The sequence below is a fragment of the Amblyomma maculatum genome, chromosome 7, assembly GCF_055883805.1.
Source record: "Amblyomma maculatum isolate TAMU_Amacu chromosome 7, ASM5588380v1, whole genome shotgun sequence".
Lineage (NCBI taxonomy): Eukaryota > Metazoa > Arthropoda > Arachnida > Ixodida > Ixodidae > Amblyomma > Amblyomma maculatum.
This window is the reverse complement of record NC_139350.1, coordinates 83,411,515-83,429,438: the sequence shown is the minus strand read 5'-3', so window position 1 is coordinate 83,429,438 and position 17,924 is coordinate 83,411,515. Positions and strand designations below refer to the sequence as shown.

At 44.6% G+C, this 17,924-nt stretch overlaps 1 protein-coding gene across 2 annotated transcripts in view; it reads right to left on the bottom strand.

Moving 5' to 3' along the window:
* Ogdh (oxoglutarate dehydrogenase Nc73EF) overlaps positions 1 to 17,924 on the bottom strand; it is a 129,326-nt gene that overhangs the window by 45,680 nt on the left and 65,722 nt on the right. For both annotated transcript variants that reach the window (XM_084609194.1, XM_084609193.1), the window contains exons 14-16: positions 15,421 to 15,691; positions 11,395 to 11,522; positions 5,264 to 5,442 (exon numbers count right to left, since the gene is read on the bottom strand). In XM_084609194.1, the coding sequence (XP_084465320.1) occupies positions 5,264 to 5,442; positions 11,395 to 11,522; positions 15,421 to 15,691 (578 nt within the window). The remainder of the gene's footprint in view (positions 1 to 5,263; positions 5,443 to 11,394; positions 11,523 to 15,420; positions 15,692 to 17,924) is intronic.

Genomic DNA, 17,924 nt, shown 5'->3' with positions numbered 1-17,924 from the left:
CATTTCCTGTTGTGGGGAGTTTCACCTGGCGGGCTCCCTTCGTGTTCACCGTAGTGTTGTTCGTCATATCAAAGTATACAGCGGTTTGATCACCACTGCCGATCTGGCTGAGCAAGTACTGTCGCGAGTCTCGAAGTTTGAGAAAGTGCCTATGGAAAGCAAGAACTTTATCTTCATATGCGGCAGGCAGCTTTTAGCACACGCTTGTACACTGACGAAAAGAAAAGCCAGCCCTCTTCATGAATTTAGATGCCCATGCCCTGCTAGCTTTGAAGTCTGTCCTTGGAATCCCTGCTTCCGCAGCGAAGACACGGGCTTGTTGTGTGACCATTTCGAATGTCACTGGAAGAGACCGATCCCATATCTCAGTAACATAAGCTGCAAGCTTGGTCTCCAGCTCGGGAAAACGTCTGGACTTCGGCCTGTGAAAACCTCTTCGCTTAGCATCGCAGCTGAAAATCTTGCCTTGCTGCCATCGCCACTCCCGCACCACTCGTTCAGATACGTCGAATTTTCGGCCCGCTGCGCAGTTGTTAGTTTCTTCTGTATAAATTATCCCCACCCTCTTGGAAGCTGCCATGAAAGAGCGCCGAATGCTTTTTGGAGCTAGAGAACTCGTGACGATGCAGCCTGTGGCCGGCACTCAATTCAGAAATACGAAGAACCAAAGAACAAGGAATGATGCCTAATTCAACACCCCGTGATCAGCCGGCTCTTTCGTCAACCATTGACATTCCCAGAAGAGCCGCTGCAGCCATAGAGTTTCTTACTCTTACCCAGAGGGAAAGCTGTGCTGGCATCTATGGGAGTTTACATGGAGTTTCCCGACGGCCAGCTCAGTCACTATGGGCGCCCAAAGCATCATGGGCCGTATACCTACCAAGTGCAGAACTACAACTACAACTAATGCAAGGATAAACATTGTTCTACAGTAAAAAATGTCCCAACATTGAATATTGTGACTGTAAATTGCAAAAAGAGAGCAAAACAGCATGTCAGTGTGGAATTTACCCAATATAAGCGATGGCTCTTTCTCCTATTGGCTAAGTTTTTAGCAGCATAAATACCAATATTTCACACTTAATAGGCACACTTTGAAAGGAAAAGAACATTCTGAAAATATTTGCAACTGCCCAATCAATTTAGGAAGTTTTTTGGTGGCGTTTCGGACAACAAAAACCTTTCATTGGCGCAGTCTGCTTTTGCGCCTTCGCTACTATGACTTTTAAGCTCTACGTTCGCACTTCGAGATGATAATGATGACGAAAAGGAGACGACATAGTAACACCACTCTATGCACCCGAGAAAAATAGACTGTCCCGCACCAAGTAGGACACCGGCCCATGATTCTAAGTGCGCCCATGGTGGCTGAAGTGCAGCGCCCTCAGCTTTCCCTCTAGTTAAGAGTGTAAGAAATTCTATGGCCGCAGCCTCCGCGTATTGGAACAGCGGCCCTTCCATAAACTATAGACACTCCCGTGAGTGCGGCGTACGTTACGGTACGTAGATAGAAGGGATTGATGAGCGCGGTGCGTGGTGAAAGTTAAAAAAAATGACAAAGCCTGTTATAGAAGCGCGCGGAATTGCTGAATGCAACGTCTACAGTCGTATTAGTCAACGCAAACTTGTAACCTCTCCATAGCGTCCGCGATACATCGTTTTTCTTACTTTTATTGGCAATGCATACGATTCTAAGTCAACCCCCAACGTCAGATTTTGAAATTTGAAAAAACAGGTAGACTTACAATCGTGTAAATATGGTAGCAGCAAACCCAATGCTTGCTTGTCCACTTCATAACTGAACATAAAATTTGACTTTAGCTTACTTGGCTTCACAGAGAAATTTGGAGTCTGCCACTCTGATGTGCTCGAGCACTGCCATTAGTCTGGAATGCACATCAATAAGCAGAATGTTTCCGCTCTCAATCTCGTTCATATCATTTCCGATCCCATGCCTGATCCGATAAATTCCTGGACACTGGTCAGTAGTGTCCCCATGGAGGATAGACTGCACTCAAGGGTAGTCTTTTCCTCCTTCAGCCATTAGCTCTTGATGTTCCTTTCCATGAAAGACGCTGGCACTTCCTCGATTTCAGCATGCTGACGATAAGCCCTGCAAGGCTTTCTAGTTTCTAGTAACTGGCACCTTTGGTGTGCCACTGCCAAAGCAATTTCAAGGATGCTTTTGTTTGATGTAGGCTTTGCACAATTGTTACTGATAAACAGGCTCAAGGGTGGAGTACCTTCCTGCTTTCACAGCAGCAGCACTAGAACTCATAGTTTTATGTAGCTGGACAAGTTTCCTAACGGTTGTGGTAATTTGCGGTACTGCATCACTCCTCTCGCCACAGGCAATTGACAAGGCTGGGAGGAGATTTTACAATTAATTTTCTTAAAATGCTCGAGCCTCATTTTAAATTTACTTCCAAGCAAATATTTATTATTGCTGCAAACATACTTCTCTACATTATAAAAATTGTATTTGTATAAGGCACAACATAAGGTGCGCTATAGAGACCGGAATGCTGGACGGGTGGCGCCGCCTCTAGGCGCTCCACTAGTTGCTGGAATACACTGGTGCGAGCCAGTGCATTGGAGTGCACAGTCTGTCGTTGGTTAGTGTGAAATTGGGTCGGTACTCCTAACTTCTAGGTGACGTGAGTGAATATGTCCGGTGAAACAAAGTGTGGGAAAACGTCGTTGTTGGCTGCCCTGACAGCTATGCAAACTCATCGGATGCTTCTGAGTCGATTCATTGTTACCGGTTTCCACACAAGTCTGAGGGTCGGGTGACCTGGACACTGTTCGTTACAAAAACAGTGGCCCGTATCTACTGACCTGGTCACTGCGTGATCGTGGAAAGGGCGGAAATTTTTAAAATTTGTTGCAACAGGAAGCTTTGTGCCTTCTGTTCACCTGGAGGGACGACACTGGAAACTGAGCCGAAGCCGCACTTCAGCATCTGTAGTCATTTAATCGGCAATTCGAAATCGGAAGAATCCAACAACCTACGTTCCAATGTCAGCATTTTTCCGCCTGTGAACAAGAAAATGGCAGCATGGAAAAGGAAAACGTGGCCACCATCGTCGCTCGGGCCACGTTACCCTCCCCAGTGATGGGAAGAAATAACCTTTGCCCACATACTTTCGCTGGCATAGTCACAGCATATTTGTTTTTATCTCTTTACAGAAAGAGGAGATAGGAGACACGAATAATTGCTATTCTTGCGAACTTTTTGTCCTCTTTCCTTTCTTTTTTTCGTCAACCAATTCCAGTGTGCTGATAACCGAGTCTGCGTTGAAACTCTTCGAATTTGTTCAGCTTTGTCTGTGGCACGCCCTTCTCACCCAATAAAAGCCCTTATTGCGGAGCTCATTCAATACAACCATGGTCACATAAGCTGCTATCAGGTTCATATAAAATGCGAACGAGAAAAAAACGAAATTTTAGTTAATGAGGACGAGCATAAACTCAGGTTTTTGTTTTTTTGTTTTTTTTTGTTTTCTTCCTTTTTGAAGGCCTGAGATCGCCGTTTGGAATGTTTATAGGTCCTGCGCACATTTCTTCTCCAGAGCAAATATTTCTCAGCTGTTTATTTGGCATTGAAGTTGCGCATACTTGACGCTGATCTACATAATTTCTCAGCTGTGCCCATTTCTTGGTCCGCCTAAGGATGGTGATTCTCATTGGCCTTTTAGTGAATGCGAGATTTCCAGATTAGGACCTAATAACACGGGGCCTTTTTACCTTGGAGAAATTGCAAATATGACTAACGCTGTAAAACACCATCAACAGCACTCCAACAAGCCACAGTTCATGTGGTGTGTGCACATTCATGGAACGCAGAGAAAGCAGAACAGCGAACGACCCATCACGATGAGTACTTTAGCAATAGAATGCCCTCTTAGTTTTTGGCGGCCTATCCAACAACACATTACACTGTTTTTATTCAATCATAGTTTATGGTTTTGGCAGTACTGGATTAGTGTCTTTAAATGCTCTAGACAGGTGCCGTCAATAGCAATAAACTTCCTGCGTTAGCAAAATGTTCCCAAGTCTGCATCTATCACAGTAGGTATCTGAAAAATATTGTCGCTCAGAGCAGTCAAATTTACTTTTCTTTTTACAACCTCCGCAGCATGTGGAGAGAAACTTATTCACATTATAGCATTTGGAAAGTAAATTATCTATAGCAACTCCGAAGTGATCAACCAGAGCACCGTTGTATCTGTAAAGATGATGCTTCACTCCGTTTATATCATAAGGTCTTAAGGCCGGGTTGAGTGAGCCAAGGTAGCATAACTATGCAGGGAGTCATGTAATTTTATGACTGCTTTTCCTGCCGGTACTACTAGTAAATTCGGCTGCTAACTTAAAGCTGAACAATTAACAGGCAATGCCATGCCTAACAGGAAGTGCACAGATATTTTTAAAAGCACAGCTGTCTGGACAGCTTTACTACCAGGCCCATCAAGTTGGATTTACCTCAAATCAACAACCTCAAGGCATCTACTTGTGCATTACAAAACGACGCAACTATAAAATTTAGTTTTTGCACTAGTGCAACTTGACAACAAGGCTGGTTAGCAAGCACACCTCAAATGCCAGTTCTCAATGAAAGACAGCAAGGAACCCCTTCACAAACATTAAACCGGCTTCACTTCAACACTACATGCCTTTTGAATGGTGGAGCAGATTGTACATGCTCATAATAAGGGAGCAATTACTGCATACTCTCATAATAATAATAATAAGGGAGTAGTAATGCATACTTATTATTTGTGTATTTTATGAATCTGAGATTCCCTTGACAATACCATGCGCAACTGTCAAACAGCAGTAGGTGTATTTAACACTTTGACCTTGTTTTACTAACAACCAGCAGCACCAATCTTAGGACAAAGTAGGGAAACCAAGACAGGGCCCTTAAAGGTATCTTTGTCATTTCCGGGGCAAATGAAATGGAACTGTTTAGTCCTATTCAGTTTGTCTGTTGATATTAAATATGCCACCGCTAGTTCCCCGTGTTAATTAGTTCTCAATATAGTGCCCACTTATGTTACTCTGCTGGCAAAGGCAACTAAAGAAGACCACCCATCTGGCTAGATGACATCAAGTATAAGAAATGCAGTGCTCAAAGTGAATCAATGAATGGGCACATTCTGCGCATTTTCGGTGCCTGCGGACAAAAAGCAAGAGTACCAACACACGCTTGTCAACCTTGTGTTCCCTGTAACCCGTTGAACCATTTTGGAGTGCTCACCATGCCTTCCATGCCATGGGGCAGGAGCATGACGAGGCCACTCTGCCGGACCCACTTGGCCTGGCCACTGCTGATGAACTGGTCAATGACACACTGGGCAGTGTTCATGAAGTCTCCAAACTGCGCCTCCCACATGACCAGTGCATTGGGGTTAGTCATCGAGAACCCCAGTTCAAATCCTGCAAGAACAGTGAGCATACAGAGGACATAAATGAGACAGGGACGCAGGAGAACTGCACATTAGCAAGCTCCGGTCCCTTCTGATATCAGTGGAACAGCACCTGCAAGCGTTGCTTGCTAAACAGGCACTGTATGAGCAGCAGCCCAGTAAGAACCCACTCTTAGAATAGGGGAGCAGCTATCCTTTATAATTGCATTCATTTGGTTCGCTCACTAAATTGCCCCATTTTAAAGAAAGCATGTGTAACTGCACTCTTAACACTAATTACCGAAGTGCTACTGTTTACCACTGCTCCCAGAAATAGTGGAATTTCGGTTCAATTCCACGCAAGAAAGCTTATGCTGTCACAAGAAATGTAAAAATGCTTTGTAGTAGTTTGGCTGGCAACGAAGGTAGGTGCTGTAGATATATGCAACACATGAGGAGAAAGGCAACACACCTCCCATGATGACACTGGTGTTGCCCCAAGCCCAACATTGAAGGTATGAGCGTAATGTAAAATAGCGGGTATTCCTGACCCTGGGCACAACCTAGTCCAGGATGGGACTGAACGCTAAAGTGAACAGAAAATTTGTTATCTAACCTTGTGTTTGGCGCATCATAGCCACAGTTGCTTTTGCACCATTAAACCCCATATAACATAACAGAAAATATGTTCACATTGAGTTCTCATTGACTGAGGAGAGCACTGAGCTTAAAGCAAGCAAAGCCAACACAACAGAACCTCTTCACAAATCCTTTAGCAAAGATGATTTCCAGGACTATGCTGTGACTGGTGACAAAAGCTACTTGATTTCAAAAATTGTGTGAATGTCACGCACCTGATAAGGCAATAGTGAACAGCAGCAGCATCCATGTATAAGGGTACAGGATGTTTTACACTTAGAGGGAAACTAGGCGCGTGTGACTGCTGCACTTTAATGAAGTGCTGCCACTGAAAGTCTAGGAGAACTGGCGGCAAAAGTGCAGGCACAATTAGCATATCTGGCTGCTCTTTCCACGTGTACGACTGGTGCCGCCCTTTCTCACTGGAAGCAATAATTCTAAAAGCACAGCTGTCGCATGCTCCCAGTATCCTCCCAAGTTAAAAACAGCCCGTACATGGGCCGGCAATATAGTACAGTAAAACCTCGTCACAAGACACACTCAAGGGACCCGAAAAAGATGTCTCTTGTAAGCAAGGTCTCTTGAAATCAAGAATTCTAAAAGCACTGTGTTTAGCAGTTTAATGCACATCAGCATATAAATTAATTAACACACATTACAGGGAATTGTTCAGGAAAGCTTAAAGAAGTTATTCATACTAGTATGTTTTTTTTGAGTGCAGAGTGTATTCCTTCCCAAGTTCTGGTAGTAAAGCACTTCACTTTGCAAGCCTTCCTGTTGATCTAATACCTTTAAAGCACTCTTACATGCTCGTCACCCTCAGATGTTGACACTTTTCCTCTGAAATGTCCTCGTAGTCATCCTCTATGGCACATGTGCCATTTACTTGCGCGAGAATTGCACAGTCTATAAGCTCTTCGGAAGCACACAAGTTCCGCATCTGCAGATACGAATTCCTTAATAGATTCTGGTACCTCAGCAGTCTCTTGGATGTTTGCCCAAGCTTCATCTTCAAGAAAGCTTTCCACAGTATCCATATGTGGGCCCTCTTACATCATGTCATCACATTTAAAGCCTGCTTGTATGAAACGGTTTTTCACAGCTTCACTTCGGGCCATTCCAGAAACCTGAAGTCACCGGAACAGCAAACTTCGCATCAATTACTATAGTACAGTCTTGCTGCCCATTGAGCAACAGGCGTTCTACCAACCTTGATTTGTACAGCAACTTGACAGAGTGCATAATGCTTTTGTCTATTGGTTGATAGTAGGGTGTGGAGTTTTGAGGAAAAAATTAACTTCGGTGGCTTTGAGTACGAGAACTTTGGTGCTGCAAAAAGCATTGTCCACAAAGAGAAAGACATCAGGATTCTGAGCTTTCATCTTGTGATCAAATTTTAACAGCGAGGAGGTAAATATGCTGGATGTCACTCATGCATTTTGATTTGCTTCGAAGGTGACAGTAATGCGATGTCAGTGGCTGAAGCAACGGGGTCGTTTTGACTTCCCAATAATGGGGAAGCAGTCATTCTCAATTCCTGACATATACAACAAAAAGGATGTTGATATGGAACACAATTTAGCTAAGGGAATCTGAAGTGCATCATTTATAAGTTGGTACACTTCAGCTGCATAGCATGAGCACACCTGGGTTGTGTCTTCTAAATACATAGTGAAGATTTTACTCCAGGGACCTGAAAAAGTTGTCCTTAGTAACAGAGTGTCTACCATGTCTCTTGTATGCAATGTTGTTAACATGGCAGACATAGGAAAACCAACCAAACCATTTTCAAGTGTCTCTTATAGCAGAGTGTTTCTTTTAACAAGATTTAACTGTATTTTGTATGCGTTTGTTATGAACCCTTTTGAAGTGGTATCACAGTCCCGGAACCTTTGATCTGAATGAAATGTTTTTGTTCACTTTTACTTGATTAGACTACAGACTTTTTGCCACCCTCTGTACAACTTTACAAGCATGCAGTGCGTTAGGGAGTGAAAGGGAACATGAGGTAGCATTACATGTGGAGCACGCTCAGAACTTGAATGAGATCAAAACTGGCCATGAGAGAAGCAGCATGTTTTTCAGGGCAAACATCACACAACACAGCTGAAAACTACCGTATGGCACTTTAATCTGCTAATAACACTGAACTTTCAAAAGTTGGCTGTTGCAAGCTTTCAAAACCAAATCATGCACCAAGATGTACAGGGTCGTCCACTTCTAGCTAGAACACGGTCACTGCTTTTAAAGCAACATTGTATCTGACGCAGGCAGATATCGATGCAAAGCGATGCAAGCACACCGAGACACGGATGTGCTGCTTCACATGGCCAGCCACTTTAGATTACTGCGTGGCCGGGTCGGATGCAATGACACCTTGAAAGCAGTGACCGTGTTCTAGCTAGAAGTGGACGAGGCTGTACATACTATGCGATGCATGGAACTAACATGTTCTGTTATGCAAATTTTAATAAGCCACAGCTTAAAAATGGGTGTGCCAAAACTCAGTCAAATAAACAAACATGCTGTTCACTACAAAGCAAGAATTACCTACTTTGGCAAATTATTTGCATATCTAGAACAGTTACCGTTGAACCCCTTTATAAGGGACATGCACTGGGGAGCCGTTGTCTCTTATATGAGAGGTCCCTTATAAGCAGGATACCATGATTACATTTTCTAACCAGACCTTATTTCGCCGCAAGCATCCTAAGGCTAAAATACGCAAAAAAGAAGGTTACATCACGTCGCAAAAGCGTTACTATAACTTTCATTTACATATCACATTTGCTTTGTAGACCACCACACTGACCACACCTCACAACTTTCTTACATTTATTTACTGCTGAAATAGTTGTAAATCTTGGTCTGCTTCATGGCTGCATTGATGCTGTTCAACACAGCCTCTACCAGCTTGAAAATCGGGCCAGAGCCTCATGGCCGATGTGCCAAAGCTGTATATGATGGCAAACTGTTCGCAGCGATTGCAAAGTGGGATCGCGATGTGACGTGGCACTGCAACTAGTGATTCGCAACTAAGCTATGTGCCTGGTAACACTACAAGAATTCAAGTCGAAAAAGCACCACAAAATCGTAAATGTAACGAGCTTACCTCCAAGGTGCTAGAAGCAGCCAAAACACACCAGCAGAAATATCCCTAAGAAATTTACGCTTGTGTGACAAAGGGTAACAGCAGCTGTGAGTAACAAGTCTGTGAATGTCGCTACTCAGATGAAAAATAAATTAGAAGCAAACGAGGCGCTTCTGAGTGGAGTTGAAACTGGTTGAATATCAACCAGAGTAGTTTATTTGTCCTTGCTGAAGCAGAACCACTTCTGTTTTTATGTTGCTTGTTTTGAACTTGGCTTGGCTATGTCTAGCTTTCTAGGCGGTACTAGTGCTCAGCGGCACTAGCTGAGCACTTTCTTTGCATTCGCCAGATAGATTTGTCGCTCATACTGAAATGCAACGTAACAGACAATTTTCGCTACGTTCTTCAGACTAGTGGACACAACACCTGCAGAAATTTGTGATAGGAAGCTCCACTAATTGGGAGAACCCAATGCGTGCTCCCAATATGCTCGCTCAGAAGCTTGCATATGCAGTCGCGCTTGTGCTTTTCCTGGCAAACCTGAAGAGCTGCTCTACACTGCATTCCCGCTGCAGGGGTTTCCTTTAGTCATTTCATAGTTGACTGACCTGCTATTTGCTTGCAGAAGTTATAATAACGACGGTACAGGTGTGTCTCTCTTTTGTTTTCACTGTAGCTGCTACTGAACCTGGGGATGGATGGTGCCGCATCTAACGTTAAAATGTCTGTTACGAGCAAGACTGATTACCAATTAAGACTAATTTGTCCTTCATATCTAATAGTCTTCTACATCCAATGTCTGTTAAAAAAGAGGTCCAAGAAACGAAAGCCATAGGGCGGTCAACCATTCGAATGGTGTCACTTATACCTGATTGTCTGTTACAGCCATGTCTCTTATAACAGTGTCCAGCTGTGTCTTTTGACAACAGTCTGCCAGTGAAAGGTTCATGCCAATCTGTCAGTCCCGTTCCATTGAGAATACAACACCGAAAACTGTGCCGCGAAAGCAATATTCAGGGAAAAGGCCTCCTTTTTAACCAAGAAAACTGACTAGCAGTGTCACCATGCGATGGAATCCATTTCTCACAGCCCACTGGAAGGTTGACTGTCAGTCAATGCAGGGCACATGGGCTGCCATAGCTCAAAGCAAAACCCTCATGAATTAAAAAGCGGCGACTCATTTTTTGAGACAGCTGGGTCATCAGAGGTTACTTCCCTTGGATGGGTTTTGAAATTGCCCAGAAGGAAGAAAAATGTAAGATAGTGATTGCAAAACGCTGGTGCATAAGCTTGGCCCCCACATTTCTGTGCAGTAAGCGGCCTGAAATTATTATCAATGCCCAACTGCCTCACAGTGTAGTTTCGTGGCCCCTAGGCTTGAATCTTTTTTTCTTTTTTTTGCAGGTCAAGTGCACAACACACTATGAAGCCATGACAATTACACTTAATAAGGCAGCAGCCAGTGCTTAATTGCAGAGTGACAGCAGCAACAGAAGAGGCTCTAAAGGCTTTGTCACGGTGGCCACGAGAATTCCATGACATAACAATACGCATCCCTGGTGCCTTCACATGACAGGAGGCCAATGAAGATCATTCCCACGCAGGAGTGCATGAAAAAGGGAGAGTGCAGTGGTGCCTGCACACAGGTGGTGTGGTGTTCGCCCATGTCGCAAACCTTGAAAGCTTGAAGCAACGTTCACAACTCATCACGTGTAATTTGTACTAAAAATTTTGCAAGCACAAAAAATCAACGAAATGACCGGCATCTTAAATAAATTAACTTATAACTGTACAAGTTTTATGGCATTTGGGAGGAACTTAACGGTGCGCAGTGAACCAAACCTGACACCAAGGCCGCTCCGGGCCTTGCATTACCAAGCACAAATTTGTCATAAGAGCTGTTCCTTATTATCGAGCCAATGGAATGAAGAAAAAGAAATGCACGCACTTTTGCAGTCAAGATGTAAGCGAAAATGCAAGCACAAGTTGCGCATGCGCACACAAGCCCAGGGGTGCATGGGATGGCATGCTATGTGTGCACCAAGCCGCAGGCCAATATTTCACATGTTTGTTTAGGTTTGCCTCAGTGTTCTCTTCGGTTTGGCACCATGTTGGCGCTACGTTCTTCCTCCATTCTGACATCAAGGTCACCTGCAGTGCCCTGACCGAAATAAGAACTGAAATCACATCATGCTTAAAGAAAACATCAAAGGTCACTAGAAACAAGGACAAGAATGAGAAGGAATGCCTTACCAAGCACGCCATACTCGGACAGGGAACTGTTGCAGACTGTGTAGGGCGCCTGGTCGGGCCACAGGTGACACAGGGGTCGGTAGGTTGTCTTGTCAATGGTTTGGTGGTGCAGCACATGATGTCGGTGGCTGCAAAAGTACACGGTGAACATCCCAAGCTTCAAGGCAGGCTGGTGCAAATATTCAAATTGACCTGAATGCTAGCTATTCAATGTACCAGCCTCAAGCAAATAATGTTTATCAAAAGGCTGCTTCATGTGGTTCTGGTTTAATGCACGTCCTCTGGAATGGCTCTGCACTGTACACACAATCAAGGTCCGAGTCCATGGACCTTTCCTTGGGCATATTTGCCATGTGCCTGCACGCCCAGCTGCATGCTGAAGCCGGTCTGTGCCCACGAGTGAGGTGCCCAGATATGTATCTGCCAGCCTTCTGCGCCCGTACTATGTACACCGCGCCTGCATGGATTGGAAGAAGCTAAGCTTTTTGGGTGGAAACACTGGCTCAGAAAAAAGGACACCTCGGCCCATCTTAGAAACGGGCTAGCATAATTCATATACCCCATAAGAGATGGCTATGTGCCCATTGATGGCAATCTGTGACTGGGGAGTGTTGACACATGGAAAAGGTGGCGTAGTGGTTACGGCGCTCGACTACTGTGCCCAAGGAAGCGGAATCGAATCACTGCCTTAGTGACTGCGTTTCGATGGAGGCGAAACGGAGTGGCGTCCGTGTGCTGTGCTATGTCAGTACACGTTTAAGATCCCCAGGTGGTCGAAATTACTTCGTAGCCCTCCACTACGGCTTCCCTTTCTCTTTCCACTTTCACTCCCACCTTCCTCCCTTCCCTTACGGCGTGTTTCAGGTGTCCACAGCGCAAGTGCGACAGATACCGCACCTTTCCCTTCCTGTGAACCAATTACGTAAAACCTCGTTACAAGAGACACTCAAGGGACCCGAAAAAGATGTCTCTTGTAAGCAAGGTCTCTTGTAACCAAAAATTCTAAAAGCATTGTGATCAGTTTACTGCACATCAGCATATAAATGCATTCACACGCATTAACAGGAAATTGTTCAAAAAAGCTTAAAGAAGTTATCCATACTAGTATGTATTTTTGTGAATGCAGAGTGCATTCCTTCCCAAATTCTGGAAGTTAAGCACTTCACTTTACAAGCCTTCCTGTGGCTCTCATACCTTTGAAGCCCTCTTACATGCTCGTCACCCTCATGTGCTGACACTTTTCCTCTGAAATGTCCTCGTAGTCATCATCTATGGCACATGTTCCATTTACTTGCACGAGAATGCACAACCTGTAAGCTCTTCAGGAGCACACAAGATCCACATCTGCAGATAAGAATTCTAGTTCAAAAGGGTGGCTTTTTGGGCTTGTTGGTGCGTGAACATAGCGAGACTGTAGCGCAAAGCAGACAGGACACACGAGCGCTCGTGTTGTTTTTGTTCTTCTCGTGTGTCCTGTCTGCTTTGCGCTATAGTCTCGATAAGAATTCCTCAAAAGATTCTGGTACCTCAGCAGTCTTTTTGATGTTTGCCCAAGCTTCATCAAGGAAGCTTTCCACAGTATCCATATATGAACCCTCTTACATCATGTCACCACATTTAAAGCCTGCTTTTCTGAAACAGTTTTTCACAGCTTCACTTCTTATGCTATTCCAGACATCTGCAATCACCTGAACAGCAAAGTTTGCATGAATTACTATGGTACAATCTTGCTGCCTGTCGAGCAATAGGCATTCTACCAACCTTGTTTTGTACAGCAACTTGACAGAGTGCATAATGCCTTTGTCTGTTTGTTGAAGGTAGGGTGTGGAGTTTGGAGGTTAAACATAACTTTGGTGGCTTTGAACACAAGAACTTTTGTGCTGCAAGAAGCATTGTCCACAAAAAAAAAGATCAGGATTCCGAACTTTCATCTTGTGATCAAATTTTAACAGCAAGGAGTTAAAAATGCTAGATGTCAATCATGCATTTTGATTTGCTTCATAGGTGACAGTAATGCGATGCCAGCGGCTGAAACAATGGGGGTCGCTTTGACTTTCCAATCATGGGGAAGCACTCCTTCTCAGTTCTTGACATATTGCAACATAAAGGATGCTGATATGGAACAGAATTTAGCCAAGGAAATCTGAAGTGCATAATGTACAAGTTGGTATGCTTCAGCTGCATTGCATGAGCACACCTGTGTTGTGTCTTCTAAATACGGGCAGGGAGCTGAAAAAGTTGTCCTTAGTAACCGAGTGTCTCTTTTAACCATGTCTCTTGTATGCAATGTTGTTAACATGGCAGACATAGGAAAACCAACCAAACCATTTTCAAATGTCTCTTATAACCCAGTGTCTCTTGTAACGAGATTACACTAAATTTGAAATATCGTGATTCAGGCTATTCCCATGTCATGACTGGTGTCCGTGAGCGAACACCCGAAGCGGGAAACAAAGGGACAAAATTGTGCGAAACAAGCGCTGCTATTGGGCTTCGAAAGCATGTGACCCAAATGGCCACTTTTGGTTGGCTGCCGGCGCTGACTGCTTGCGGCCTGGCGCCATTTTGAAAAGGTCGCGTAGTATGTTCAGTCATCACAAACACTGCACAAATGACCCAAAAACCGAAGAAAGGTAGAGATAAGAGGCGCACTGGTGACGCGGCATCCTGTTACCTGCAATCAGTGATGCTCCATGATTGGCCCATAAGAGGACAGATAGGAGAGGAGAGCGAGGAGAGCGTACGAGCATCATAATTATGATGATGCAGATGAAAAAGTGATAACTGAGCAGTGTTCATGGACGCAGCAATCGTGAAACCTCGTCACGCGCGGCGTGCAGAATCGCAAACTTTGTCGAAATAAATTTCCTTCAGAATTGCCGGGGCAATTATCTCAACGGGAAATTGTGCATTCACCCCAAAAACCAGTCAAAACTCATTTTTTCGAGTTGCTGTTAGCATTAATAATTTAAAAATATGCCAAAAACATTTTTTACAGATTGCTCAAGATTGAATTTTGGACAGTCATCATTTTGGAGGAGCGATATCTCGGCTTCTATAGCAGCTATCGCTATAATTCTCATTTTGCCACAAAGATAAAATCATAAGTCCTGCAGTAACGCTGCTTTTTAAACATTGTTTGTTTGCCAAAATTATCAAAATAAATCATTTGTCCCAGCCACCAAAATGCTTTTTTTTGGAAAGTTTGACAAGCCACAACTTTCTTCCAAATCATCCTAGAATGCTCATTTATGCCTTACTACAGTCCTTTGCGATTCTAAATTATTTAAGGACCAAAATCTCCTCAAGATCTGATTTTTACTAACCATGCTTCTTCTAAACAAAAGATCAGTTTTCCATAATATATATTTAAATCTACCTGTATTAGGTAAAAACAGTTTGCGGTTTTGGAATGCGCGCGAGAAAATGCACAAGTGGTGCACAAGTGGTGCAAATATGATGCAAATCCGGTCATAAATTGAAAAAAAAAATGGTTCTAAGAGGGGTGTCCCCTCTTAAAAGCGGCCACTCCGGCCAGGATTTTATCCGACACCCCTGTGTTCAGTCAAGCACTCTAACCACTGAGCCACCGCGGCAGGTTGTACAGCAAAATGTCATACATCACTAACAAGAAAAAATGAAACCAAACTTTGGTGGTACCTACAATTGTTCAATGGTGAAACTGTATTTTAAAGTAGAAGTATGAGGTCTCACAAATAAGCCATATCCCAAAAATATAAATATTGTCGGCTCCATGTGTTGATTGGCTCCCCAAACTTGTGACCCCCATTTTTATAAGAGGTCAATACAACTTCAATGCGTGTGACAAATGTTCAATGGAACAAACATCAAAGGTGCTTTGCTATATTGGCTGTACCCAGGCTGTCCATTTCAGCAACATGCACTTCAGTTTATCAATGATGGAATTGATCTGCGTAAGAATCAACAGGCTGCTTTATACACTGACTTCAATGCCACCTGACCAAAGCTCTGACTGAATTTCCAGTCATTCAAATGGATGATTACCTGAAGGTTCCCCGCTCGACATCCTGTCCGCTGAGGCGCACGTGGATGCCCTCCTTGAGCAGGGAGCCAAAGGCCATGGCCTCACCCAGGGCCCAGTCAATGGTCTTCTGCTCGACCATCTCCAGACGTGCCTTGAGGATGCGCCGCAGCCCAGGGTGGATCTTGAAGTTGCCCGGTGGGGGAGAGCTGAACGCCATGCCAATGTGCTGCAGAACGTCCTCCGGCACACCCGTGGGGTCACACTTGATGGGATCGCGCTCGCCAAAGAAGCCTGCATTGCGCCGCATCCATTCAAGCAAACACGCACCAGTTAGGAAGTGTGGAATGCTTTCCAACCATTGATTCCTACATAACCAAACAACATACAACTAGTCTAAGCCAAAGCCAGAAATCTGCCAGAATGAAATAGAATCCAAAATATGACCAATGCAGTGGAGGTTGGAAAAGACTCGAAGAACAATGAAAGCCAGTGTTGACTGCACGCAGCATAGTTTGGGAGGATCCTTTACACAGATTCCCCCGATCAAGTGGCGATGGGTTAAGCGGGCGCTTACTGTCCTACACTGACGTGACACAGTGCACTGCCTTGGCATCCTTGAGTTGGCCATCAGACACATTCTCTCGCAGCTATGGCCCTCCCACTTCCTAGCTTCAATGAAACACAGCATGCTTGCATCTTCCCTCTCTTTACCAGGCCATCATAGGCAGGTTCACAGCCTTCCTTCACTTTCCTAGTACAGTGAAAGCTCGTTAATTCAAACCTCGATAATTCGAATTTTCGAATAATTCGAACTACACTACTTGGTCCGGCCAAGCTCCATAGAGATCTGTGTACAAAAAAAGCCCATAATTTCGAACGCGAGTCAGTTCCGCTACGGATAATTCGAACTCCGCGCCGCCGCGCCTGGGCGGCTTGGCGCACATCAAACGGCAAAAAAAAAAAGAAAAAAAGAAGTAAACACCTCTGCGATCGAAAGGCATAATAGAGGCTGCACTCGTCCAAAACGGGGACAGGAGATGACACCAGGTAAAGCCATGGAAGAATGGGTAAAACTTAAATGGCGCCATGACCGCCGCGGCAGCCGGCGGCATTGGAGGGAGAGGACGGCGGTCGCGGCTGCCTGCTCTCTCTTCTGCGCAACCTGCGTAGCTCAAAACTAAATACTCGTTAATTCTAACCCTGCTAATTTGGAAATAGGGATATAAGTACTGTCGGCGCGGCCCCAGCCAATGCAAATGAAAGGCTAGATCTCTGATGGGCACTACGGTTGTTTTTTTTTTATTTTTTTATTTTTTGCTATAGCCATCCATCCTTCCACCCATTAGTTGTCAGCGGAAGCACGCGAGTCAGCCACGATCATAACGCTGGCTTTTAGCACCCTTCGCTTCAAAAGCCGCTTGCTGATATCGCGCGTTCCGATGATTGGAGTGGCAGGCGCCCGCCCCAGTCGCTCATAGCATGATAAAGCGAACATACTGAAAAGGAGGCTTGCACAACCGGACAAGCGCTGGCACTTTGCCAAGTTCGCTTCCCCCCCTCCCCCCTGCTGGAGTTGAAGTCAAAAGATAAACACGCCGTTATCGCTGCGTAGCATCTTGGCGCACTGCCAAGGAATATGTTGTGTCCGTGACAGCGTGAAACAGAGGAACGCGCTAACAACTGAGGCCTTCATTTTTTTTTTTTTTTTCGGATCGGATTCGTAGGCACAAATTAGGGCTAGGTTGGTTCATTATGCGAGCGAGTTCGTTACGCGACTAAATACGGTACATTTACTGTAATACAAATGGTTCTTGTCAGTTTTTTCGAGGTCATTCAATAATTCGAACATCAGATAATTCGAACTTTTTTCCCGGTCCCGTGAAGTTCGAATTAACGAGCTTTTACTGTATACAATCCCTGGCTGCCCAAGGACACACCACTCAGGTACTACAAAGGCACTATGTAGAGCAAATGCTACTGAGCATGCCAAGTGCAAGCCCTCCGACGCGAACTGACATTCGAAACTGAGCGCAGAAGTGGGTGCTCGACCGGCCCCGCAGGAGACTGTGGCGTGTCTCCGTTTACCCTCTCTCCTCTGCTGCCTAATGTTGTAATGAGAGCAAGTCGCCAAAACAAAAGGAAAACGAGGTGATTTGGTTGTAATGCTTTTGTGGGCTGAGTTGTACTCGTCTATAATCTTTATGCTTTTCTCGCTTGGGCCAGTGCATGAGTTGAGAAAGAAGACAGGGTGGCTGTTTTTAACTGACAATATCTCTGGTGCTACATAAACTGGATAAAAATCTTTATCAGAAAATGATAGGAAATTCACTGGCCCTTGGCAGTTTAATGGACAAGTCATGTGCCATTGCGCTGCATGCATAACAAGACATGGGCTACATATCCTATTGGTTGCTGGTTGCTGCATTTACGTAATTAAATCAGAAACCTCCCGTTCCTAGCAAGCTGTAGCGGGCATAGCAAAATGGCACAATTTGGCCCGACTGATGCAGTGTTGCCAACACCG